General features: G+C 40.9%; 1 protein-coding gene and 1 non-coding gene across 3 annotated transcripts in view; both read right to left on the minus strand.

Annotated features, from left to right (window-relative positions):
* Positions 1–12333: 12333 nt before the first annotated feature.
* Positions 12334–22100, minus strand: part of pcf11 (PCF11 cleavage and polyadenylation factor subunit) — a 30728-nt gene continuing 20961 nt past the window's right edge. For both annotated transcript variants that reach the window (XM_021563253.2, XM_021563252.2), the window contains exons 9-15: positions 20075–20141; positions 19296–19557; positions 18866–19049; positions 18472–18627; positions 13697–13789; positions 13441–13476; positions 12334–13329 (exon numbers count right to left, since the gene is read on the minus strand). In XM_021563253.2, the coding sequence (XP_021418928.2) occupies positions 13114–13329; positions 13441–13476; positions 13697–13789; positions 18472–18627; positions 18866–19049; positions 19296–19557; positions 20075–20141 (1014 nt within the window). In that variant the 3' untranslated portion in view covers positions 12334–13113. The remainder of the gene's footprint in view (positions 13330–13440; positions 13477–13696; positions 13790–18471; positions 18628–18865; positions 19050–19295; positions 19558–20074; positions 20142–22100) is intronic.
* Positions 13900–14033, minus strand: LOC118938964. The gene has a single exon (XR_005036358.1). It is a non-coding gene; the product is annotated as a small nucleolar RNA SNORA57 (small nucleolar RNA).

Consider the following 22100-nt stretch of genomic DNA (forward strand, 5'->3'; position numbering starts at 1 on the left):
CAATGTGATTTTCTGGATTTGTTTTTCTCATTTTGTCTGTCATAGTTGAAGTGCACCTATGATGAAGATTACTGGCCTCTCTCATCTTTTTAATTAAGTGGGAGAACTTTCACAATTGGTGGCTGACTAAATACTTTTTTGCCCCACTGTATATATATATATAATGTCAAGTGTGTGCAAAGCTGTCATCGAGTCAAAGGGTGGCTACTTTGAAGAATCTCATATATATATCATATATATTTTGGAAATATATTTGTTTAACACTTTTTTGGTTACTACATGATTCCGTATGTTTTATTTCATAGTTTTGATGTCTTCACTATTATTCTACAAAAAATCAAATCAAGAAAAACCCTGGAATGAGTAGGTGCCCCCAAACTATATATATACAGTGCATTTGGAAAGTATTCAGACCCCTTGACTTTTTCCGCATTTTGTTACATTACAGCCTTTTTCTAAAATTGATTCAATTGTTTTTTCCCCTCAATCAACACACAATACCCCATAATGAAAAGCAAAAACAGGTTAAGATAAATCTTTGTAAATGTATATAAATGAAAATAAGTACATAAGTATTTACTCAGTACTTTGTTGAAGCACCTTTGGCAGTGGTTACAGCCTCAAGTCTTCTTGGGTATGACGCTACAAGCTTGACACACCTGTATTTGGGAAATTTCTCCCATTCTTCTCTGCAGATCCTCTCAAGTTCTGTCAGGTTGAATGGGGAGAGTTGCTGCACAGCTATTCTCAGGTCTCTCCAGAGATGTTCAATGGGTTCAAGTCCGGGCTCTGGCTGGGCCACTCAAGGACATTCAGAGACTTGTCCCGAAGCCCTTCCTGCGTTGTCTTGACTGTGTATTTAGGGTCATTGTCCTGTTGGAAGGTGAACCTTTGCCCCAGTCTGAGGTCCTGAGCACTCTGGAGCAGGTTTTCATCAAGGATCTCTGTACTTTTCTCTGTTAATCTTTGCCTCAATCCTGACTAGTCTCCCAGTCCCTGCCACTGAAAACCATCCCCACAGCATGATGCTGCCACCACCATGCTTCACCATAGAGATGGTGCCACATTTCCTCCAGACGTGACACTTGGCATTCAGGCCAAAGATTTCAATCTTGGTTTCATCAGACCAGAGAATCTTGTTTCTCATGGTCTGAGAGTCTTTAGGTGCCTTTTGGCAAACTCCAATCGGGCTGTTATGTGCCTTTTACTGAGGAGTGGCTTCCGTCTGGCCACTCTACCATAAAAGCCTGTTTGGTGGAGCGCTGCAGAGATGGTTGTCCTTCTGGAAGGTTCTCCCATCTCCACAGAGTAAATCTAGAGCTCTGTCAGAGTGAAAATCTTGTTCTTGGTCACCTCTGATTGCTCAGTTTGGCGGCTAGTTATTTAATTTGAGAATGATGGAGGTCACTGTGTTCTTGGGGACCTTCAATTCTGCAGAAATGTTTTGGTACCCTTCCCCAGATCTGTGCCTCAACACAATCCTGTCTCGGATTTCTACGGACAATCCCTTCGACCTAGTGGCTTGGTTTTTGCTCTGACATCCACTGTCAACTGTGAGATCTTCTATAGACAGGTGTGTGCCTTTCCAAACCATGCCCAATAAATTGAATTTAGCACAGGTGGACTCCAATCAAGTTGCAGGAACATTTAAAGGATGATTAATTGAAACAGGATGCACCTAAGCTAAATGTTGAGTCTCATAGCAAAGGGTCTGAATACTTACTTAAATAAAGTATTTCAGTTTTTTACTTATGATACATTTTCAAACATTTCTAAAAACCTGTTTTCTTTTTGTCATTGTGGGGTATTGTCTGTAGATTGAATAGGGTAAAAAATTATTTTGATCTATTTTAGAATAAAGCTGGAACATAACAAAGTGTGGAAAAAGTTTTGAATACTTTCTGAATGTGCGGGGCAACTTACTGGTTTGGTCAGGGCCAGCATGAGGGATGACGTTTTTCCTGTGTCGGTGAATACAGCTATCAAGTTAAGTTTGAACATCTTAGCAATATAATGTGTTCTATGCAGCTGTCAACATTCTACAAGGAAAAGGCCACTTAATAAATTATATAATCATTAACCCTATTACCTCGGATACCAGACTTCGATGAGTGATAACTCATTTCTAGAATGTTGTCATTGATGAGAATGAATCAAAAAAATCTATTGACCCTCAGAATTTAGTTTGTTTAGACACCTAGCCAATACTGACAAGAGACAAATCTTCAAAGGCAGAACATTTATTTATTTGGAATGGTACATGCATTCACACAGTCTTGATTTAAACAATTCTTCCCACTATATGATTGATGTCAAGTGACACACGTTTAATTGATAACTGAAAAACTGCACTTCCTTCACTGCATTTTCACTTCCTCATGTAAATGACAGTATATTAAATATTCTACAGCTGTAATGTCATCAATCAAATCAAAACGTTATTTATATAGCACATTACAACAAATGTATTTTGAGGTGTTCAAAGTCATGCGTTGACCAGGTGCAGTCAGTGGAGGACCTGTACCCGGCCAAAGACTACAGGTTCAGTGGAATGGCATGTCTCCTTGAAACTGAGCCAGAATAACTGCTACCCTCCCTGTCATCTCTGTCTGTACCGGACATTGTTAAAAACAAGAGCACCTGGGGCATTCAGGAATCCTGGCTGGCATGGCGCTGTCGGTGGAGCAGCAGGAGGCTATACGGCAGTCAACAATTGGAAAGCGCACCGATATCAGGAATCAAAGTAAGACCCAGATGCAGACTGTCGAAGTAACAATATTTAATGTTGTCCCAAAATGTTGAATAGAATGGAAAGTGGGTGGGCTATGGAGAGAAACAAAATGATGCAAGTTTCAGGCCATGTGTTGGAAAGTGATGAGGGTGCTGGAGATGGGGGGTGTCTGCTAGTGGGTCTGGGCAGGTCTGATGAAGTTGATGTTGGTATGATGTTAATGAAAGTACAAATAAAATCATACAAATAAAAAATATTATATGGGAAAGCCTTCCATTCCTGATGCCTTTTCTCTGTGCAAATTATTTAACAGTATCTAAAATGTATTTTTGCGAGATCTCAGTTTTTAAATTATTCCTTTTTGTCTGATGATAATTGCTTCAGTTATTGAGTCTAAGAAGGCTATTTATTTATTTTATTTAAGCTTTATTTAACCAAGAAGGGCTCATTGAGATTAAAATATATTTTTCAAGGGCCAAGATAGGCAGCACCAAGTCATTACAAAAAAAATACAGGCAGACAACATGAAAAACTACAAGTAATCTAGTAAAAACCATTGAATTCACAAGAGTATAAAACAGCAAATTAAAAACATTGACAGGTCAGGGAATCAGCCTCAAAATCCTTCATCAGTGATTTAAAAACACCAATCGGGACAAGTTCGTCCGGTTTAAAAGTATTTTGTAAGGTGTTCCAAGACGATGGCGCAGAGGACATAAAAGCCCTTTTACCAAATTCAGTTCGGACATTTGGAACAGTTAGCAGGATAAAGTCCAGCGAACGAAGAGAGTACCCACCACATTTCTGAACAATAAAAATGCACAAATAAAAAGGTAGTAACCCCAAAATGGCTTTGTAAATAAAAGTATACCAGTGACTGAGCCTACAAGTGACTAGAGAAGGCCAGCCAACCCTGGTATACAAAGTGCAGGGTTTTGCAGTTTAAAATAAATCTCAAAGTGCCATGGTAAAGGGTGTCAATTGATCTCAAACACTGAGTGGAAGCATTCATATATAAAATATCCCCATAGTCTAGTAAAGGCATAAATGTAGCTGATACTAGCCTCCTTCTGGCTTCAAAAGTAAAACAGGCCTTATTCCTAAAATAAAATCCCAATTTCAGCTTACATTTTTTGTAAGTTGTTGAATATGCAATTTAAAAGAGAGACCATCATCAATTAAAATACCAAGATCTGTCTGACTGTTTAATTCAGATGTACAGTATATACAGTTGAAGTCGGAAGTTTACATACACCTAAGCCAAATACATTTAAACTCAGTTTTTCACAATTCTTGACATTTATTACAAATAAGAATTCCCTGTCTTAGGTCAGTTAGGATCAACACATTATTTTAAGAATGTGAAATATCTGAATAATAATAGAGAGAATTATTTCTTTCTGATTTTATTTCTTTCATCACATTCCCAGTGGGTCAGAAGTTTACATACACTCAATTAGTATTTGGTAGCATTGCCTTTAAATTGTTTAACTTGGGTCAAACTTTTCAGGTAACCTTCCAGAAGCATCCCATAATAAGTTGGGTGAATTTTGGCCCATTCCTCCTGACAGAGCTGGTGTAACTGAGTCAGGTTTGTAGGCCTCCTTGATCACACACGCTTTTTCAGTTCTGCCCACAAATTTTCTATAGGATTGAGATCAGGGCTTTGTGATGGCCACTCCAATACCTTTACTTTTTTGTCATTAAGCCATTTTGCCACAACTTTGATAGTATGCTTGGGGTCATTATCCATTTGGAAGACCCATTTGGGACCAAGGTTTAACTTCCTGACTGATGTCTTGAGATGTTGCTTCAATATATCCACATCATTTTCCTACCTCATGATGTCATCTATTTTGTGAGGTGCACCAGTCCCTCCTGCAGCAAAGCACCCCCACAACATGATGCTGCCACCCCTGGGCTTCACGGATGGGATGGTGTTCTTCGGCTTGCAAGCCTCCCCCTTTTTCCTCCAAACATAACGATGGTCATTATGGCCAAATAGTTATATTTTTGTTTCATCAGACCAGAGGCCATTTCTCCAAAACGTACAATCTTTGTCCCCATGTGCAGTTGCAAACTGTAGTCTGGCTTTTTTATGGCAGTTTTTCAGCAGTGGCTTCTTCCTTGCTGAGCTGCCTTTCAGGTTATGTCGATATAGGACTCGTTTTACTGTGGATATAGATCATTTTGTACCCATTTCCCTCCAGCATCTTTACAAGGTCCTTTGCTGTTGTTCTGGGATTGATTTGCACTTTTCGCACCAAAGTGCGTTCATCTCTAGGAGACAGAACACGTCTCCTTCCTGAGTGGTATGACGGTTAACTGGTCCCATGGTGTTTATACTTGCGTACTATTGTTTGTACAGATGAACGTGGTACCTTCAGGCATTTGGAAATTGCTCCCAAGGATGAAGCAGACTTGTGGAGGTCTACAATGTTTTTTTCTGAGGTCTTGGCCACAACTGTCAGTAAGAGTGTCCATGAGTGAGTCTTTAATTAAATGAGGAGATTGAGATAAAACTGTCCAGTTTGTGTATTTGTTGCAGCTCGTTCCAGTCGCTAGCCGCAGAGAAATGAAAAGACGAGCGACCCAGGGATGTGTGTGCTTTGGGGACCTTTAACAGAATGTGACTGGCAGAAAGGGTGTTGTATGTGGAGGATGAGGGCTGCATTAGATATTTCAGATAATGGGAAGTGAGGCCTAAGAGGGTTTTATAAATCAGCATCAACCAGTGGGTCTTGCGACGGGTATACAGAGATGACCAGTTTACAGAAGAGTATAGAGTGCAGTGATGTGTCCTATAAGGAGCATTGGTGGCAAATCTGATGGCCGAAAGGTAAAGAACATCTAGCCGCTCGAGAGCACCCTTACCTGCCGATCTATACATTAAGTCTCCGTAATCTAGCATGGGTAGGATGGTAATCTGAATCAGGGTTAGTTTGGTAGCTGGGGTGAAAGAGGATCGATTACGATTAACCAAGTCTAGATTTAACTTTAGCCTGCAGCTTTGATATGTGCTGAGAGAAGGACAGTGTACCGTCTAGCCATACTCCGAAGTACTTGTATGAGGTGACTAGGTCAAGCTCTAAACCCTCAGAGGTAGTAATCACACCTGTGGGGAGAGGGGCATTCTTCTTACCAAACCACATGACCTTTGTTTTGGAGGTGTTCAGAACAAGGTTAAGGGCAGAGAAAGCTTGTTGGACACGAAGAAAGCTTTATTGTAGAACGTTTAACACAAACTCCGGGGAGGGGCCAGATGAGTATAAGACTGTATTATTTGCATATAAATGGATGAGCGATTCCTACTGTCTAAGCTATGTTGTTGATTTCAATTTAGAAGAGCACAGGCGCCTAGGATCGAACCTTGGGGTGTATCCTTCGTGACAGGCAGTGGCTGAGACAGCATCTGCACTCTTTGAGAGAGGTAGTTAGCAAACCAGACCAAAGACCCCTCAGAGACACCAATAGCCGGCCCACAAGAATAGAATGGTCTACCGTATCAAAGCTTTTACCAGGTCAATAAAAATAGCAGCACAACATTGTTTAGAATCAAGGGCAATGACAAATTACATCATTGAGGACCTTTAAGGTTGCAGTGACACATCCATAACCTGCCTAGAAAGATTGCATACACGAGAGAATACTATAGACCTCAAGAAAGCCAGTCAGTTGATTATTGACAAGTTTTTCCAACACTTTTGATATAAAGGGCAACATAGAAATAGGCCTATAACAGTTAGGATCAGCTTGATCTCCCCTTTAAATAAAGGATGAACCGTGGCTGCCTTCCAAGTAATGGGAACCTCCCCAGAGAGGAGAGAAAAGTTAAAAAGGTCAGAGATAGGCTTGGTGATTAAAGGGGCAGCAACCTTAAAGAAGAAAGGGTCTTAACCATCTGACCCAGATGTTTTTTTTGGGTCAAGTGTAAGGAGCACCTTTAGCACCTTGGACTCAGTGACCGCCTGCAGGAAGAAACTTTGTAGTGGGGCAGGGGAAAAAGAGGGGGGGATCATCGGTGCTAGTTGCATTAGAAGGGGTGGGAGGTGAGGAAATTTTGGACGGGCAAGGAGGCATGGCTGAGTCAAATAGGAATCCTGTCTTAATGAAGTGGTGATTAAGAAGCTCATCCATGTGCTTTTGTCAGTAACAACCACATCATCAACATTAAGGGACATGGATATCCCTCTAGTGGTGTGGGGGCTGTGCTTTGGCAAAGTGGGTGGGGTTATATCCTTCCTGTTTGGCCCTGTCCGGGGGTGTCCTCGGATGGGGCCACAGTGTCTCCTGACCCCTCCTGTCTCAGCCTCCAGTATTTATGCTGCAGTAGTTTATGTGTCGGGGGGCTAGGTTCAGTTTGTTATATCTGGAGTACTTCTCCTGTCCTATTCGGTGTCCTGTGTGAATTTAAGTGTGCTTTCTCTAATTCTCTCTTTCTCTCTTTCTTTCTCTCTCTCGGAGGACCTGAGCCCTAGGACCATGCCCCAGGACTACCTGACATGATGACTCCTTGCTGTCCCCAGTCCACCTGGCCGTGCTGCTGCTCCAGTTTCAACTGTTCTGCCTTATTATTATTCAACCATGCTGGTCATTTATGAACATTTGAACATCTTGGCCATGTTCTGTTATAATCTCCACCCGGCACATCCAGAAGAGGACTGGCCACCCCACATAGCCTGGTTCCTCTCTAGGTTTCTTCCTAGGTTTTGGCTTTTCTAGGGAGTTTTTCCTAGCCACCGTGCTTCTACACCTGCATTGCTTGCTGTTTGGGGTTTTAGACTGGGTTTCTGTACAGCACTTTGAGATATCAGCTGATGTACGAAGGGCTATATAAATAAATGTGATATGATTTGATTTGACATGGGCAGCTGTGAGGAGGAGGGTTTATTCGCCAGGTCTTTAACCGTTTTCCAGAACTTCTTGGGGTTAGACCCATAGAGAGAGAACTGCTCCTTAAAGTAACTAACTTTGGCATTCCGGATAGACTGAGTGCACTTATTTCTCATTTGCCTGAACGAGAGCCAGTCAGCCTGAGTATGCGTGTGCCGAGCCTTTTGACAAATACAATTCTTAAGGTGGAGTAACTCTGCAAGATCACGGTCGAACCAGGGGCTGAACCTGTTTTTAATTCTCATTTTCTTTATGTGGGCATGTTTCTTAACAATATCACTGACATTTTTGAAAAAAGACAGAGGGGATCAAGCTGATTCTGTACCAATTTACAGAGGCTAGGTCATGAAGGAAGTTTTTTAGCAAGCGTCTATGACAAATTAGGACAGGTCGTTTCACTGAGCAGCCATTACAAAAACAGGATGTAAAACAGTGATCAATAAGGTCATTACAGAAAACACCAGACTGATACCTATCAGGTTTATTCGTGAGGATAACATCGAGGAGAGTAGCCTTTTCTGGGTGTTTGGAGTCATACCTTGTGGGATTGGTAATAATCTGAGAAGGATTTAGGGAGTCCCATTGCTTTAGGACTTGGTCAGGTGGTTTAAGCATGTCCCAGTTTAGGTCACCTAGCAGGACAAATTCACTTAGTGTAGAGCAGGTAGGGTACAGGCCGGTAGGGTACAGGCCGGTGCTGATGGAGGACGATAACACCCAGCAACAGTCAATGAAGAGCTATTTGGAAGTTTGATGCATAAAACCAGAAAATCAAATTGTTTGGGGACAGACTTGGTGGAGTCAACCGACCACGGAAGGTGATCCTTGGTAAAGATTGCTACTCCCCCACCTTTGGAAGATCTGTCTTGCCGAAAAAGGTTATAACCAGAAAGGTTAACATCAGTATTCAAAACACTCTTCCTTAACCACATCTCAGTAATGACCAACATCTGGATTGGAGTTGTGAACCCACACTTTCAGTTGATCCATTTTAGGTAATACGTTTCTAGTGTTAATGTGCAGAAAACCCAGGCTTTTACGAGAGCTGAAACAGACATCAGAGCACAAGTTAGAATTGGGGCTAGGAACAGTAGATGGGCCAGGGTGTACATGCACATTTCCAGATATCATCAACAGTAATACTATCAAGGCACGGCAGAGGACAGAGAGAGCTTTGCAGTGTTGATTTATGACATTTGAATGTGCATTAGATGGCAACAAGATCATATTTTACAGCAATTTCATCAGGTGACATGAATACGAAGCCGGCGAGAGGTGGTTAGAATAGGATGGGAGGCCAAAAGTCTGTGTAACCAATAGAGAGTCAGAGTCCCGAGTGTGGGAACAAACATAGTCTGTCCCACAGTTGGGTAAATAGTCAACAAAGCATGCAGTAGTCATAGCAAAATAGTAAAATGCACAAGAACAAAATAAAATGACTTGGGGCTTGTCATTTTAAGTTCAGAGTCACTCGCCCCAACAGTGCCTGTGGGCTGGAGGTGAGCAAAAGCTCGGGAGAGTGGGAGGAGTGTGGTGGGGGTACCAGACCGGGGAGAAGGTGAACAGATTGCCAGGTGGAATCCAAGCAGCAGTGCAGCAGGCAACGAGAGTAGGTGTCAGGGTAGCCTAGTGGTTAGAATGTTGGACTAGTAACCGGAAGGTTGCAAGTTCAAACCCCCGAGCTGACAAGGTACAAATCTGTTGTTCTGCCCCTGAACTGCCCCGTCCACTCTGAAATCTGCCTCCAGAAATCAAAGCTTCTCTCAAGTTTTTATTTTTATTTAACTAGGCAAGTCAGTTAAGAACAAATTCTTATTTTCAATGACAGCCTAAGAACTTAGGCTGTCATTGAAAAAAAATCCAAGTTTATCTAACACCGAATCTATTTTCTTGTAAAAAACATGTTGAAAAATGTGAACGCTCACATGCAGCTGTCTCTCTCTCTCTCTCTCTCTCTCTCTCTCTCTCTCTCTCACCCTATCCTCATTAATCACGTTGTTGTTTCTAATTACTGCTTTTGTATCTTTACCTTTTTAAATTATAACTGGTTTAGCGTGTATTCGTTTTGTGAGAGCTGCGAGATATTTACCAGGTTTATTTGCCATTGGCTCTCTTCAAAAGTAAAAGATTGTATTCCTGCTTAAGTTCAGACATTTTATTTTCTTCTTTATCTTGTTTTTCATTAATTTGAATTTCTAAATCCAATTTTACTTTTGCAGAGTATGAGATTATCATTCCCCTAATGTACGCCTTAAAGGCATTCCAAATTATATCGGGGGTCGGATTTGCCCCTGCTGGGATATACTGTACAATGAAATCAATGAAATCAATGTGTATTTTTCACCATGTAAGGTACAATTCAACATTAGACAACTGCCTTCTTGATCCATGTGCTGCGATATAAGGGAAAATGGTGTCTTCTTATTTATCAGGATACCTACACCTCTGCTGTTACTACAGTAGGTGACAGCATAGGCCTCTCCAACCCAGCTCCTCTTTAAAGATTCAATTTCTCATAATTTTTTTTTTTAACTCTTGCAAGGATACCACACCCGCTGACAATATCTTTAAGTGTTCGAGAACCGAATGCCTTTTTTTCCCACATCATGGAGCCTATGTGATAAATTGGATTTTGTTGGTCTTGTATTGAATCAAAGTTAACCTCATCTGTTCCATCTATCATTGAAGAACCAAATAAAATATTTGAGCAGACATTTAATAAAAAAAACAAAAAAACAGACTCCTCTCTTAATTGTACCAACACAACCTGTGGATACATACATTGTACATACATTTGAAGAAAGACTGCCACTTAAGTACTGTGGTTAGTTTGTATTAAATTAAAGTATAGTGGCTGGTGAGGGTCTACTTGGGGTGAGTGGGTCCTTCGAGAGACTGAAATGGGATGAGTGGAGGCCCCACTCAAACCTCAGAGAAGTGTCTGATGACCTCCCAGTCACCCCATCCCAATCCCCCAGATATAGCCCCTCCATTCTCACCAATAACCACCATTAAATCTTAGTTGTAATGACAAACAAGGAATAATAATGATTTGACATCCTATCCTAATCTGTCCAAAACTCTTATTCATTTTACAACAGGTTTACATCATAAAATAAGAAATACAATTACATTGTAGTATAATTGTCTTTCCTTCCTTCCTTCTCTCTCCCTCAAACCAAATCCATCCCTCTACACCACCCCTTCCCAGTTCTCCAACCTTTTTTTTTAACCACACCCAAACCAAGCTTGTCCCACCCTCCCATCTTTACCCAACATGCCAAGCTTATCACCACCTTCCATCCTTGCCTCTTCTTACCCACCCCTCCCTTCTACTCAGACATTTACACCCCTCTATATATCCACTTACTCATCCATTCAAACACAACATATACCCTATGCCTCCACACACCCAGTCTCTCCCGCCCTCCTTCACTCTGCCATTCATTTGAACAGACACATACCCACAGCACACACACACACACCCATAGTACAAGTATTGACTTATATGCTATATTCCCTCTTTTATATTGTATTTTCAGTGTCCATCTATCTCATTGGCATCAGTTAATTATATCATTACTTCCAATACAAGACGCAAAAATGATGGTAATATTTTAACAAAATACTTAATGGATATGCAATGTTTTGATCCAGAATGGGTTATTGGCATTTTCCTTATGAATTGTTTTAATACAACCTTTGTAACGCAGTTCCTGAAACACTTCATGTGGCTCAAACAGAGTTTTGGAGCAGTTTTCCCCGTACATAATTTAACTGCTTTTCCCTACAATTTATTTTCTTATCTATAATACCAAGGACAATGGACTGATAACTGGACAGGGATGGAAACATAAAAATATAAAACAGTTCAATTCTATTACGGAGAAAGGAAAAAAACATTAATCTTCACATTTTAAAATACAAAAAAAATCCCACTCCTTCAATCATTCAAAAACTCTTCCCTACACAGGCTCTGGGGAAGGTGGGAAAGCACAACTTTATGTAGCTCCTTGTATGTGCAATCTTTAACTCCTCAAAATCGTTCAGCTTCAGAAGCAATCTCAATTTCCCTATACTCTTTTTTTTCTCTCTACTTGAGCAGTGCCATTTATCACCATTGCTCTAAAAGTAACAAAGTCCATCTTCTTCACAATAATAATAATTTCTGGGTCCTGCTGGTGATATGAACTCTCCGCAGGTTGTAGTGCAGGTCTATCCACCATCACCCTCTAAGGGCATTCAACAGATTTCGCTTCATGATCTGCACCAGTTACATTTCTCGTTTTCCCATTCTTCCACTCTCTCCTTCATAATGCTCTTTCCTACATATCCCACATCTCAGCTCCTCCCATCTGCATATAACTACTACTGTACACACTTTCTATTCATGTACTGTCCATACAGATCATATTTATATTCCAGACTAATATTTATTTTGTTGAGTGTATTGTTAGGTATTAATGCACTTTTGGAGCTAGGTACATAAGCAGCTGCAAAATGTGTAAGCGACCAATAAAACTAGATTTGAAATACAATGATCTATAATCACATGAAATAAGAGAAAAGACAAACTACTTTAATTCTAGAGAACTTTATTTAGAATTCAAGCCAAAGTGACAAATTAAAAAGCTAACTTTCTATAAGGGGTAGGGGAAACCAGGGAGAAGCAATACAGAAAAGCCACACCAATCACTGTTCACACAAACACATGTTCAGATTTGTTTTTATTGGATATTCCGCATTACCAAGCAAAATTGCATTTCCCCCCTTCAAACCTCTGCAAAAAAAGAAACCCTGCAAAAAAAAAGTAAAAAAAAGATATCCAACTGAAAGCAATTAGAAAGCAGGATCACAGAAGTGTAGAAATGTTAGTTGCTAGCCATGTCGTGCCGTATGTACACAGCAGTGTAGAGAGATGGTCGGAAAATTATTCCTCCTTACCTTTTGTAAACTAACTGCTACTTTTGAAATTAATTTACTATTAAGGCTAATTCAGAAGCCAAATTAGTAATTCATTAATTCTCTCCATCAATTCCTTGCCTCAATGGCAACCAAATTCTATTTATATATACACAAATTATTTTTACTTGGGAGGAAAGAACAAACTCATTAAAGCAATCTTCTGGGATTCTTAAGTCACACCCCCTTTTTATCAATATTACAACAAAAGAATACCAAAAATAGCTTTATTTATAAATTAAATCTTTTACATACATCTTTTCCCCAAAAGTACATATTTTTGCAAAGGTAAAATGTTTAAGTTCAGGCATTCATCATTCATTCATTTACACAGCAAAAAAACACCTGACATTCACAGGCAGATTCCAAATACAAAAATGTATTCAAAGTTATGGCTGAGGGCCCTGCCTCAGAGGTGGTCAAATATAAAAAATACCTCTTCCTTACAAAACAAAGGGAGGAATGGAGGGAGAGCAGCCCGTAAAAGAGGAAAAGAAAAAGCAGCATGGTTTTTCTTTGTTTTTTTTTTAGGAAATTGCACTCGTTTCTCCCTCCATTTTCACCTGAACTTCATCCTTCACATTTTGAGCCTCACCGCCCGTCTCAGACAACGAAGACTCCACTTCCTGTTTCACCGCAGCACAGCAGGAAGTGACCTCATCGCTCTCACGTTTAATGAACGCACCCAGCGGGTTCTCCATCAGCTTAATGGGGGACGGGGTGACGTCCAGGAACGAAGATGTCTGGCGGGACAAGGAGGAAGAGAAATGACCAGTTAAAGCAGCATAGAAAGATTTGGAACATTTCACAGACCAAACTAAACAAACAGATCAAGTGACCAAGTGGTTACTTACATTGTTGTAATCTTCAAAACATGAAGGATGATATGTCTGTGGAAAAAGACAAAAACTTATTTGATTAGTATTTCCTTCACAAAGAGGACAATTTTGCTACGAGTGATTCCTCTAAGGTAATACAAGCTAACCACAGTACTTAAGTTGCAGTCTTTCTTCAAATGTATGTACAATGTATGTATCCACAGGTTGTGTTGGTACATTAAGAGAGGAGTCGGAGATCATGCTACGAGTGATCTTTTTAGTGAACACCCACCTTCTCGTCAACTCTGATGGCATCTCTCAGGTGCCACTCCTCTTCCTCCTCCTCCCAGTACATCTCAAACTGCTCCTGGCAGATCTCACACGTCTACACACAGACAGTGGGGGAAAGAATGGAATCTTACAACATTCTGACAACATGCAGTGTCTACCATTAAAATAATATGGCAATATACAGGCTACAGCAGCATGATACGAGAACGCCCCAGCGCCTGAGGATAGAACCAGAAGACAGGGAACACTGCCACCGAAGCCATGGCACTGGACTTGTTCTACCTCCATAACACATACACACGAGTACAAAGGAACAGCATGCATGCCAAGAATGGAGGATCAATCAACTTTAACTATAAGTTCATCTTCACGGTTAAAGCTTTAGTTGTTTTAACTTCTAGAATGGCAAAAACAGCAACAAAACAAAGATCCAATGAAATTTGAGCGGAGTATGGGTCAAGACTAGTACAAGTCAATGAAAACACAGTCAGTTGCGTTATGCGAAGAAAACAAGAGTTTATATTGGACAAATTCAGGTGTGTCCCTCCTGGTTTCGTTTGCTACCATTTAATAAATGTTGTGCAACAAAATCAGTTGTAAAGACTATACCCCTGGTTGTAGCCCTGAGAGTGAGCCATATTTACATGAACTATACATACACAAAAGTATGTGGACATGCCTTCAAATTAGTGGATTTGGCTATTTCAGCCACACCTGTTGCTGAAAGTATGCACAATATACCGACGCAAATTGGAAATCGGCCGATATTTGCTAAAAACACCAACATCGGTATCAGCCCGATGTCTAGTTTAACGGCGATGCGCAAAACCAATGTCAAAGCGGACGTGCATACCTATATAACATAGGTACATAAAATTTTGCGCTACACGTCCAACACAGCATTCCTGACCTAGCCCACAATGTCCGCTGTGTGGATCGAGCTGTGAACAAATCGAGCAGTCATCTGAAAGAGTAAGAAAATTCTAGCGAGACAATCCATTAACGCCAAGATAATGGAATTCATTGCCCTTGACAAATCAACCGTTCTGTCGCGGGTGATGTTCGCTTTCGCGACTGGTCGAGCACCGGTACACACTACCAAGTGAGCCATTTTTCAGATGTTGCCCTACCGGAGTTAAACCTACCGGAGTCATTTTCAATCGTTGTAAGTATTAGCTAGGTAGCTACTTGTTGTTCGCCTATTGAAATTGAACTTCAGTTCATGAAAATAAATAGCCATCCAGCCACTTAACCCTGTTGCCCAAAGATAACATTATAAGCAGCCAGCTAGCTTCATCTGGCTAGTGAGGCTCGATTGAACTGGGTTACGTGTTGTGAAGCTAGCCACAAGAAGGATTAGGCACAAGTGGAATTTGCGGTTTGCCTTCAAAATAAAAGTACCTCGGAAAGTGACACAGGTTACAATTGGTGGAATTATGCCATGTTTAGACTAGATAATGTGAAACATGGTTGGAATGTGAAGCAATGAAATGGGGTATCAGTCTACTCGGTGACAGCCACGGAACACAACTGAGAATTTACCCAAATATTAGTGTTGTAGCTCTTATCGCGGGACTGTGACTGTGTGAAATCACCTCCCCAGTCAGCCTATTGTATGTATTGACATTCATATTGCACTGTACAGCTTTACCCAAGGATTGGGGATCAATGAAAGAGGGTATCAGTCTACTCAATACCCAATATATTTTTTCCCCAACATCCTCCTCAGAGTTATCAGACTCCAAAACATCCACGCAGTATTGGTTTTCCTCTGGAATCGTGTTCAATACACAGGAGTTAACAATAAATGTGGCTCAATTCACAGTTGTTTCAGAGTCCCGCAATAAGAGCTATGACACTAATGTTTCTCTGGGTGTCACGGAATAGACTGATACCCCATGTCAGTGATACACAATCCATAGATAAGGCTGTGCAGTGAAGTAAGTATGCCCCAATGCAATTCTAAAGTCTCATACATCCAGTGTGTTTTCAACAGCTTTTTGTCAAATTAACCTTGTGACTAGGGGGCAGTATTTTCATTTTTGGAAAAATAACGTTCCCGTAGTAAATGGGATATTTTGTCAGGACAAGATGTTTGAATATGCATGTAATCGACAGCTTAGGATAGAAAACACTAAAGTTTCCAAAACTGTACAAATATTGTGTGTGAGTATAACAGAACTGATGTTACAGGCGAAAGCCCGAGAAATCCAATCCGGAAGTGCCTCATGTTTTGAAAGCGCTGCGTTCCAATGCGTCCCTATTGAGCAGTGAATGGGCTATCAACCAGATTACTTTTTCTCCGTATTCCCCAAGGTGTCTACAACATTGACATAGTTTTACGCATTTATGTTGAAGAATACCCGTAAGCGGCTACATTGCGCAAGTTGTCACCTGATGCTCCCGGAGTGATTCTCACGTAAAATACAGAGGTAGCCATTATTCCAATCGGTCCTACTGAAAAACGAATTGTCCCGGTGGATATATTATCGAATAGATATTTGAAAAACACCTCGAGGATTGATTATAAACAAAGTTTGCCATGTTTCTGTCGATATTATGGAGCTAATTTTGAGTTTTCGTGGCGGCAATTTCCGGGTGATTTCTCAGCCAAACGTGAAGAACAAACGGAGCTATTTCGCCTACAAAAATAATCTTTCAGGAAAAAAGGAACATTTGCTATCCAACTGGGAGTCTCGTGAGTGAAAACATCCGAAGCTCATCAAAGGTAAACAATTTAATTTGATTGCTTTTCTGATTTCCGTGACCAAGTTACCTGCTGCTAGCTGGACAAAATGCTATGCTAGGCTATCGATAAACTTACACAAATGCTTGTCTAGCTTTGGCTGTAAAGCATATTTTGAAAATCTAAGATGACAGGGTGATTAACAAAAGGCTAAGCTGTGTCTCAAAATATTTCACTTGTGATTTTCATGAATAGGAATATTTATGTCCGTTGCATTATGCTAATTAGTGTCAGTCGATGATTACGCTCCCGGACCCGGGAGGGTGAGTTAGAGGTTAACAAATTATCTTTAGTTGATTTTATATAAGAATCCAAACTAGATTAGCATGATCTATTCAATTAATGCATAATTCTATTTGTATTCATTTGCATCACTCTCAATTACATACTTTTATTTTGAAGGCTAACCGCAAAGTCCACTATAGTGGCTAATTCTTATTGTGGCTAGGTTCACATAGATGGGTCCGACCACCATTAATCAAATACTATAAAGTAGGGTTATTTTAGATGACACCTAGCTATATAGTTAGCTAGGTAACTATAACTACTGAAACAGATAGTTTTTTTGCTATGTTTTTGGGGAAGAACATTGTTTGCATCAATGAGCTAGCTAGCTTTCTTTTATGACCAGCACTGTAGGTGCTGAGACAACTTTACCAACATCATAGCATGTGTATCGATTAATCGTTGTGACATATGAAATACGAGTGATAATGTAATCAATGTGTAATAACTACGTAAAAAATTCACGAACGTGTTAAATTATTATGTGACGTGCAGTCATATTCGGGTCCTGACTGGTCAAATAGTGTTATTTGTATCTTTCTTGACACCAAAGACCCAAACGGCGTTCCATAGAATTCCTGGTTGAGAATGAAACAACTGAAACAGCACAGCAAGTAAGTGAAAGAAATAGGTTTTGATTATGTTTTACTGGTAATGGAAACATACATAAATGCCAACAAAATAACTTTTTGGTCAGTGTGGTATGTAACCTTTATTTAACTAGGCAAGTCAGTTAAGAACAAATTCTTATTTACAATGACCGCCTACCCCAGACGACACTGGGCCAATTGCGTGCCGCCCTATGGGTCTCCAAATCACGGCCGGATGTGATACAGCCTGGATTCGAACCAGGGACTGTAGTAGCGCCTCTTGCACCGAGATGTGCCTGAGACCCCTGCGTCCATGTGTCTGTGTTAACTATTTACTGTACTAGAATGCTTAAAAGGTCCCTAATATTTTTAATATCGGTATCGTTTTTTTTGTTGTCAAGGAAAGTATTGGATATTATATTGGCCAAAAATGCATCACACTAGCTGAAAAGTGTATAAAATCGACCATACAGCCATGCAATCTCCATAGACAAAAATTGGCAGTAGAATGGCCTTACTGAAAAGCTCAGTGACTTAACATGGGATCCTATGACGGTGCAACCTTTGCAACAAGTTAGTTCATCAAATTTCTGCCCTGCTAGAGCCGCCCCGGTCAACTGTAAGTGCTGTTATTGTGAAGTGGAAACGTCTAGGAGCAAAAACGGCTCAGCCGCGAAGTGGTAGGCACACAAGCTCACAGAATGGGACCGCCGAGTGCTGAAGCACGTAGGGAGGAGGAATAATGGTCTGGGGCTGTTTTTCATGGTTCGGGCTAGGCCCATTAGTTCCAGTGAAGGGAAATCTTAACGATACAGCATACAATGACATTCTAGGTGATTCTGTGCTTCCAACTTCATGGCAACAGTTTGGGGAAGGCCCTTTCCTGTTTTAGCATGACAATGCCCACGTGCACAAAGCGAGTTCCATACAGAAATGGTTTGTCGAGATCGGTGTGGAAGAACTTGACTGGCCTGCACAGAGCCCTGACCTCAACCCCATCGAACATCTTTGGGATGAATTGGAACGCTGACTGCGAGCCAGGCCTAAATCACTTCCATCACTGAATGGAAGCAAACGGCCTGTGATTTTGGAATGAGATGTTCGACAAGCAGGTGTCCACATACACTATATGACCAGAAGTATGTTGCTACCCACCTCATCCACCACATCTGCAGCTGCTTTAACACTCTGGAACTCCTTCTCCTTGGCGGCCTCCTGGGTCTTCTGCACTACCTCCTCATTAACCTTCTCAAAGAACAGGCTCTTGGCCCGCTCCTCCAGGTCCGCTATCTCCTCAAACTCTATCCAGTCCTGAGGACAGGGAAGAGACAGATGATGGGCAAGGGTTAGAAAGATAAAACATAAATCATGATAAAACATGATCAGCTTTTTATTACAAGGCAATAACTAATCATTTTCATTGTAAAAAAGTGAGTATGAGTGGGTATTGTTCATATTGGGGTAGAAGGTAATGGTTTTACAATGAGGTAGTTCTAGCTGTGGTGGCTCAGACACAAGGTGAGAGTGTGTGCGTGTCCATCTCTCTTACCGTGAGGCTGTAGTACCAGCGGCGGTGGGTGACCTTCTTGCTGATGTCTTTCTCGGAACGGTTCAGCCGGTAGTGCCAGTCCAGGTGGTCAGCGTAGACGTCTGTCTGAGAGGCGGTGAAACGCATGCCGCAGGAGTAACACTGGATCCCTGTGTACAGCTTAGTCACCACGCTGTCATAGCGCCTGGGGAAAGGGACAAACAGAACCAGTGGTTAATAGTCATACATTTGACATATAAAGACAAATACATTACCATTTTATGAACAGATGTGGACCATACATTTGATTTATCTAACTCAGAGGATCACTGGACAAAGCATAACTAGAGAATTCTCATGCATAAATAACTAGAGTGAAGCATTCATTGATGTCAATGGTAGATTGACATCTTCATAATCAGACCAGCATGGTGCATTTCAGCAAACGTACTGTTTCATGTCTTCGATGACGAAGCCGGTGAGGTCTGGGACATTCTCATCCTCCTCCTGCTCTTCCTCTTCCTCCTCTTCTACCATGGGAGGGGTCGGTTGGGTGGCGGCTGACTCTGTACCGCTGTGTGCTGCAGCAGTGTCTGTACTCTGAGCTGGTTTGATGCCTCCGGTAGAGATGATGCCGGTGGAAATGAGCTTGGACAGCAGGTCGTTTACATCTACCTGCCCAAAGTGACTCTCTGGAGGAGGAAACTGGGGAGCTGGTGAAGAATGACAAACCAGAAATCAACTGACATAAAGCAATTACCAAACACTTGTATTGTGTGTTTTTTCCCCCTCTTTACTTTATTTTCATTGAATATTTTAGATCTGTTGCACTGTTTGAGAGGAGTGTTTTCAAGTAAGCAGTTAATTGTACTGCGTACACTACGCTGTACATGACAAACTTGATTTGATCCTTACCCAGTGACGGATTTACAGCAATAGGTACTCATACTGGACATGCGATTCATCTGATCTCAGAAGGCCAGTTTCACAGACCCAGATTAAGCACTCCTGGACTAAAATGCTTTTTACATTGAGAATGTCCATGTTTTTGTTTTTAAGTCATCCAGATCTCTCACAGATTTATAAAGATTAATCCCTTCAAAATGCAGAGGATGAAAGACTATCATGATACCAAATGCTGTAACATGAAATAAAGAACCCTTTATCAAACAACAACATTGAGAACCGAAAGTAGATCTCGGTGAAATAAAAAAGTGAACATGATCTTACCAGGCTGGTTGAAAGGCACTGTGCTGGGAGGGATGAAGGGCTGGCCAAGGTTAGAAAGCATATTCATCTGGAACAAGGACAAAACAGACATTTAGCCTTCAACTGACCTAAATAGCTTGTATCCAGTCCTCTCCCTCCCGAGCACATCTGGCGTTTGAGTTAAATATAAGATGTTAATTTGGCATTAGGATATCAGGGCCTGCTTAGAGAAAATAATTGTAAGCAAAGCCTCAGTAGAGTAAGGACTTCGGTCACGCTCCATATTATGAAGTTTAAGAGATTCAAGATTGCAGAGGTGAAAACTATAGTTGAAGCTTTAGCTGGGAGGAACACTCTCCATCCAATGAATTGTTCTGTTCAATATATGAATGATGTGACTCTTTAATTGTTATGAAGTGCTTCACCAAGCTACATTTCACCGTAATGAGAACCCACTGTGGGTGGTAACTAATACAGAATGAGCCAAAATATTTTGTTCTATATCAGTGGAGGACTTTGGTGAAGCCCCATCCAATACATTTTTATGCTCATTTATGAACTGAATGGGAGCGAATTACCTTTAGTGCATCAGATGGAGTTTCACCATTTTGTTTATATCTATAAACTATTTGTTTATTTCTATAAAGTAGGGCACCAGTGAGGATTTCTTTCACTGGACAACATGTTACAGCTGTTGATAAGCCATTGATAAAAACGCATAGGATTTCCCCCCCATGCCATTACATTAAGATACAAGGGGAATCGTAGCTATGTATAATTAACCCTTTATCATGGTTGGCGTCTTGACGGATTTATCCATCATAAAACGTGACATAATACATTACTTGTGTCTGTGGATTAATGGCAGTTGCTACACCATATATTAAGCATCAAGTTAAATTAGACCTCGAACTTGAACCCTGTAAGAATCCTGAATCTAGCTGTCAGACCGTTTTTAGTATAGAGATCTCAGAAATGCAGTGTAATATTTCATGTCTCATGTTGTTACGGGGTGAAAACTGTTTTTCTTCATGTGCACACAAATCGAAAATAATGTTCACATTGCAAAATCGAAGGCTTCTAACCAAAAGTCACCTTACCTAAATAGATGTGATCATTATTGGATGCGCATTTGGCGTCCAGCTGATTTTTTATTTAACCTTAATTTAACTAGGCAAGTCAGTTAAGAACAAATTCTTATTCACAATGGTGGCCTACCAGAACCTGGGTGACGCTGTGCCAATTGTGCGCCGCCTTATGGGACTCCCGATCACGGACAGTTGTGACACAGCCTGGGAACGAACCAGGGTCTGTAGTAATAAAGTGCCTTAAACTGATGCGCCACTCGGGAGATTAATTAAATCGTGATAATCTGATCCAGGAAGAAATGTTCCGAATGATAGTCAAGTGACAAACATCTGTTATGATAATGCATGCAATGCAACAGCTGAAGTGCTGGGGGGAAAAAATGTTGTGAGGAATTTCCAGAATATTTCAGTCTCATTTGTTACGCCGGTGAAGATAATTGTGACTGGATCCACATTGGATAAAACATCCCTAGCAAATCGATGTTGATCATCTGGTATAGTCTGCTTGACCATCAGATTTAACAGAAAAAGCAACGAGTTCATGTTTTCATGCCTCGGATTGGACACAGTCTACTGTGCTCAATTGTGTAGAATAGACCACTGAACAACACCCAATGCTATCCCAAAAAATTATTCTGGATATAAAAAAACATAGCCTAGTGGGCTTATTCAAAATATGATCAGGTAATGAAATAACATGACAAATATATTTAGCTTCCCATGTTAGACCTGCAATTTAAAGAAATATAAGGGGCTTGCAAAGCTACAGGACTGTTTTGCTAGCACAGACTGGAATATGTTACGGGATTCTTCCGAATGGCATTGAGGAGTACACCACATCAGTCACTGGCTTCATCAATAAATGCATCGATGACGTTGTCCCCACAGTGACTGTACGTACTAGAGGTTGACCGATTAATTGCAATGACCGATTTTCAAGTTTTCATAACAATCGGAAA

Source organism: Oncorhynchus mykiss, chromosome 15, assembly GCF_013265735.2.
Source record: "Oncorhynchus mykiss isolate Arlee chromosome 15, USDA_OmykA_1.1, whole genome shotgun sequence".
Lineage (NCBI taxonomy): Eukaryota > Metazoa > Chordata > Actinopteri > Salmoniformes > Salmonidae > Oncorhynchus > Oncorhynchus mykiss.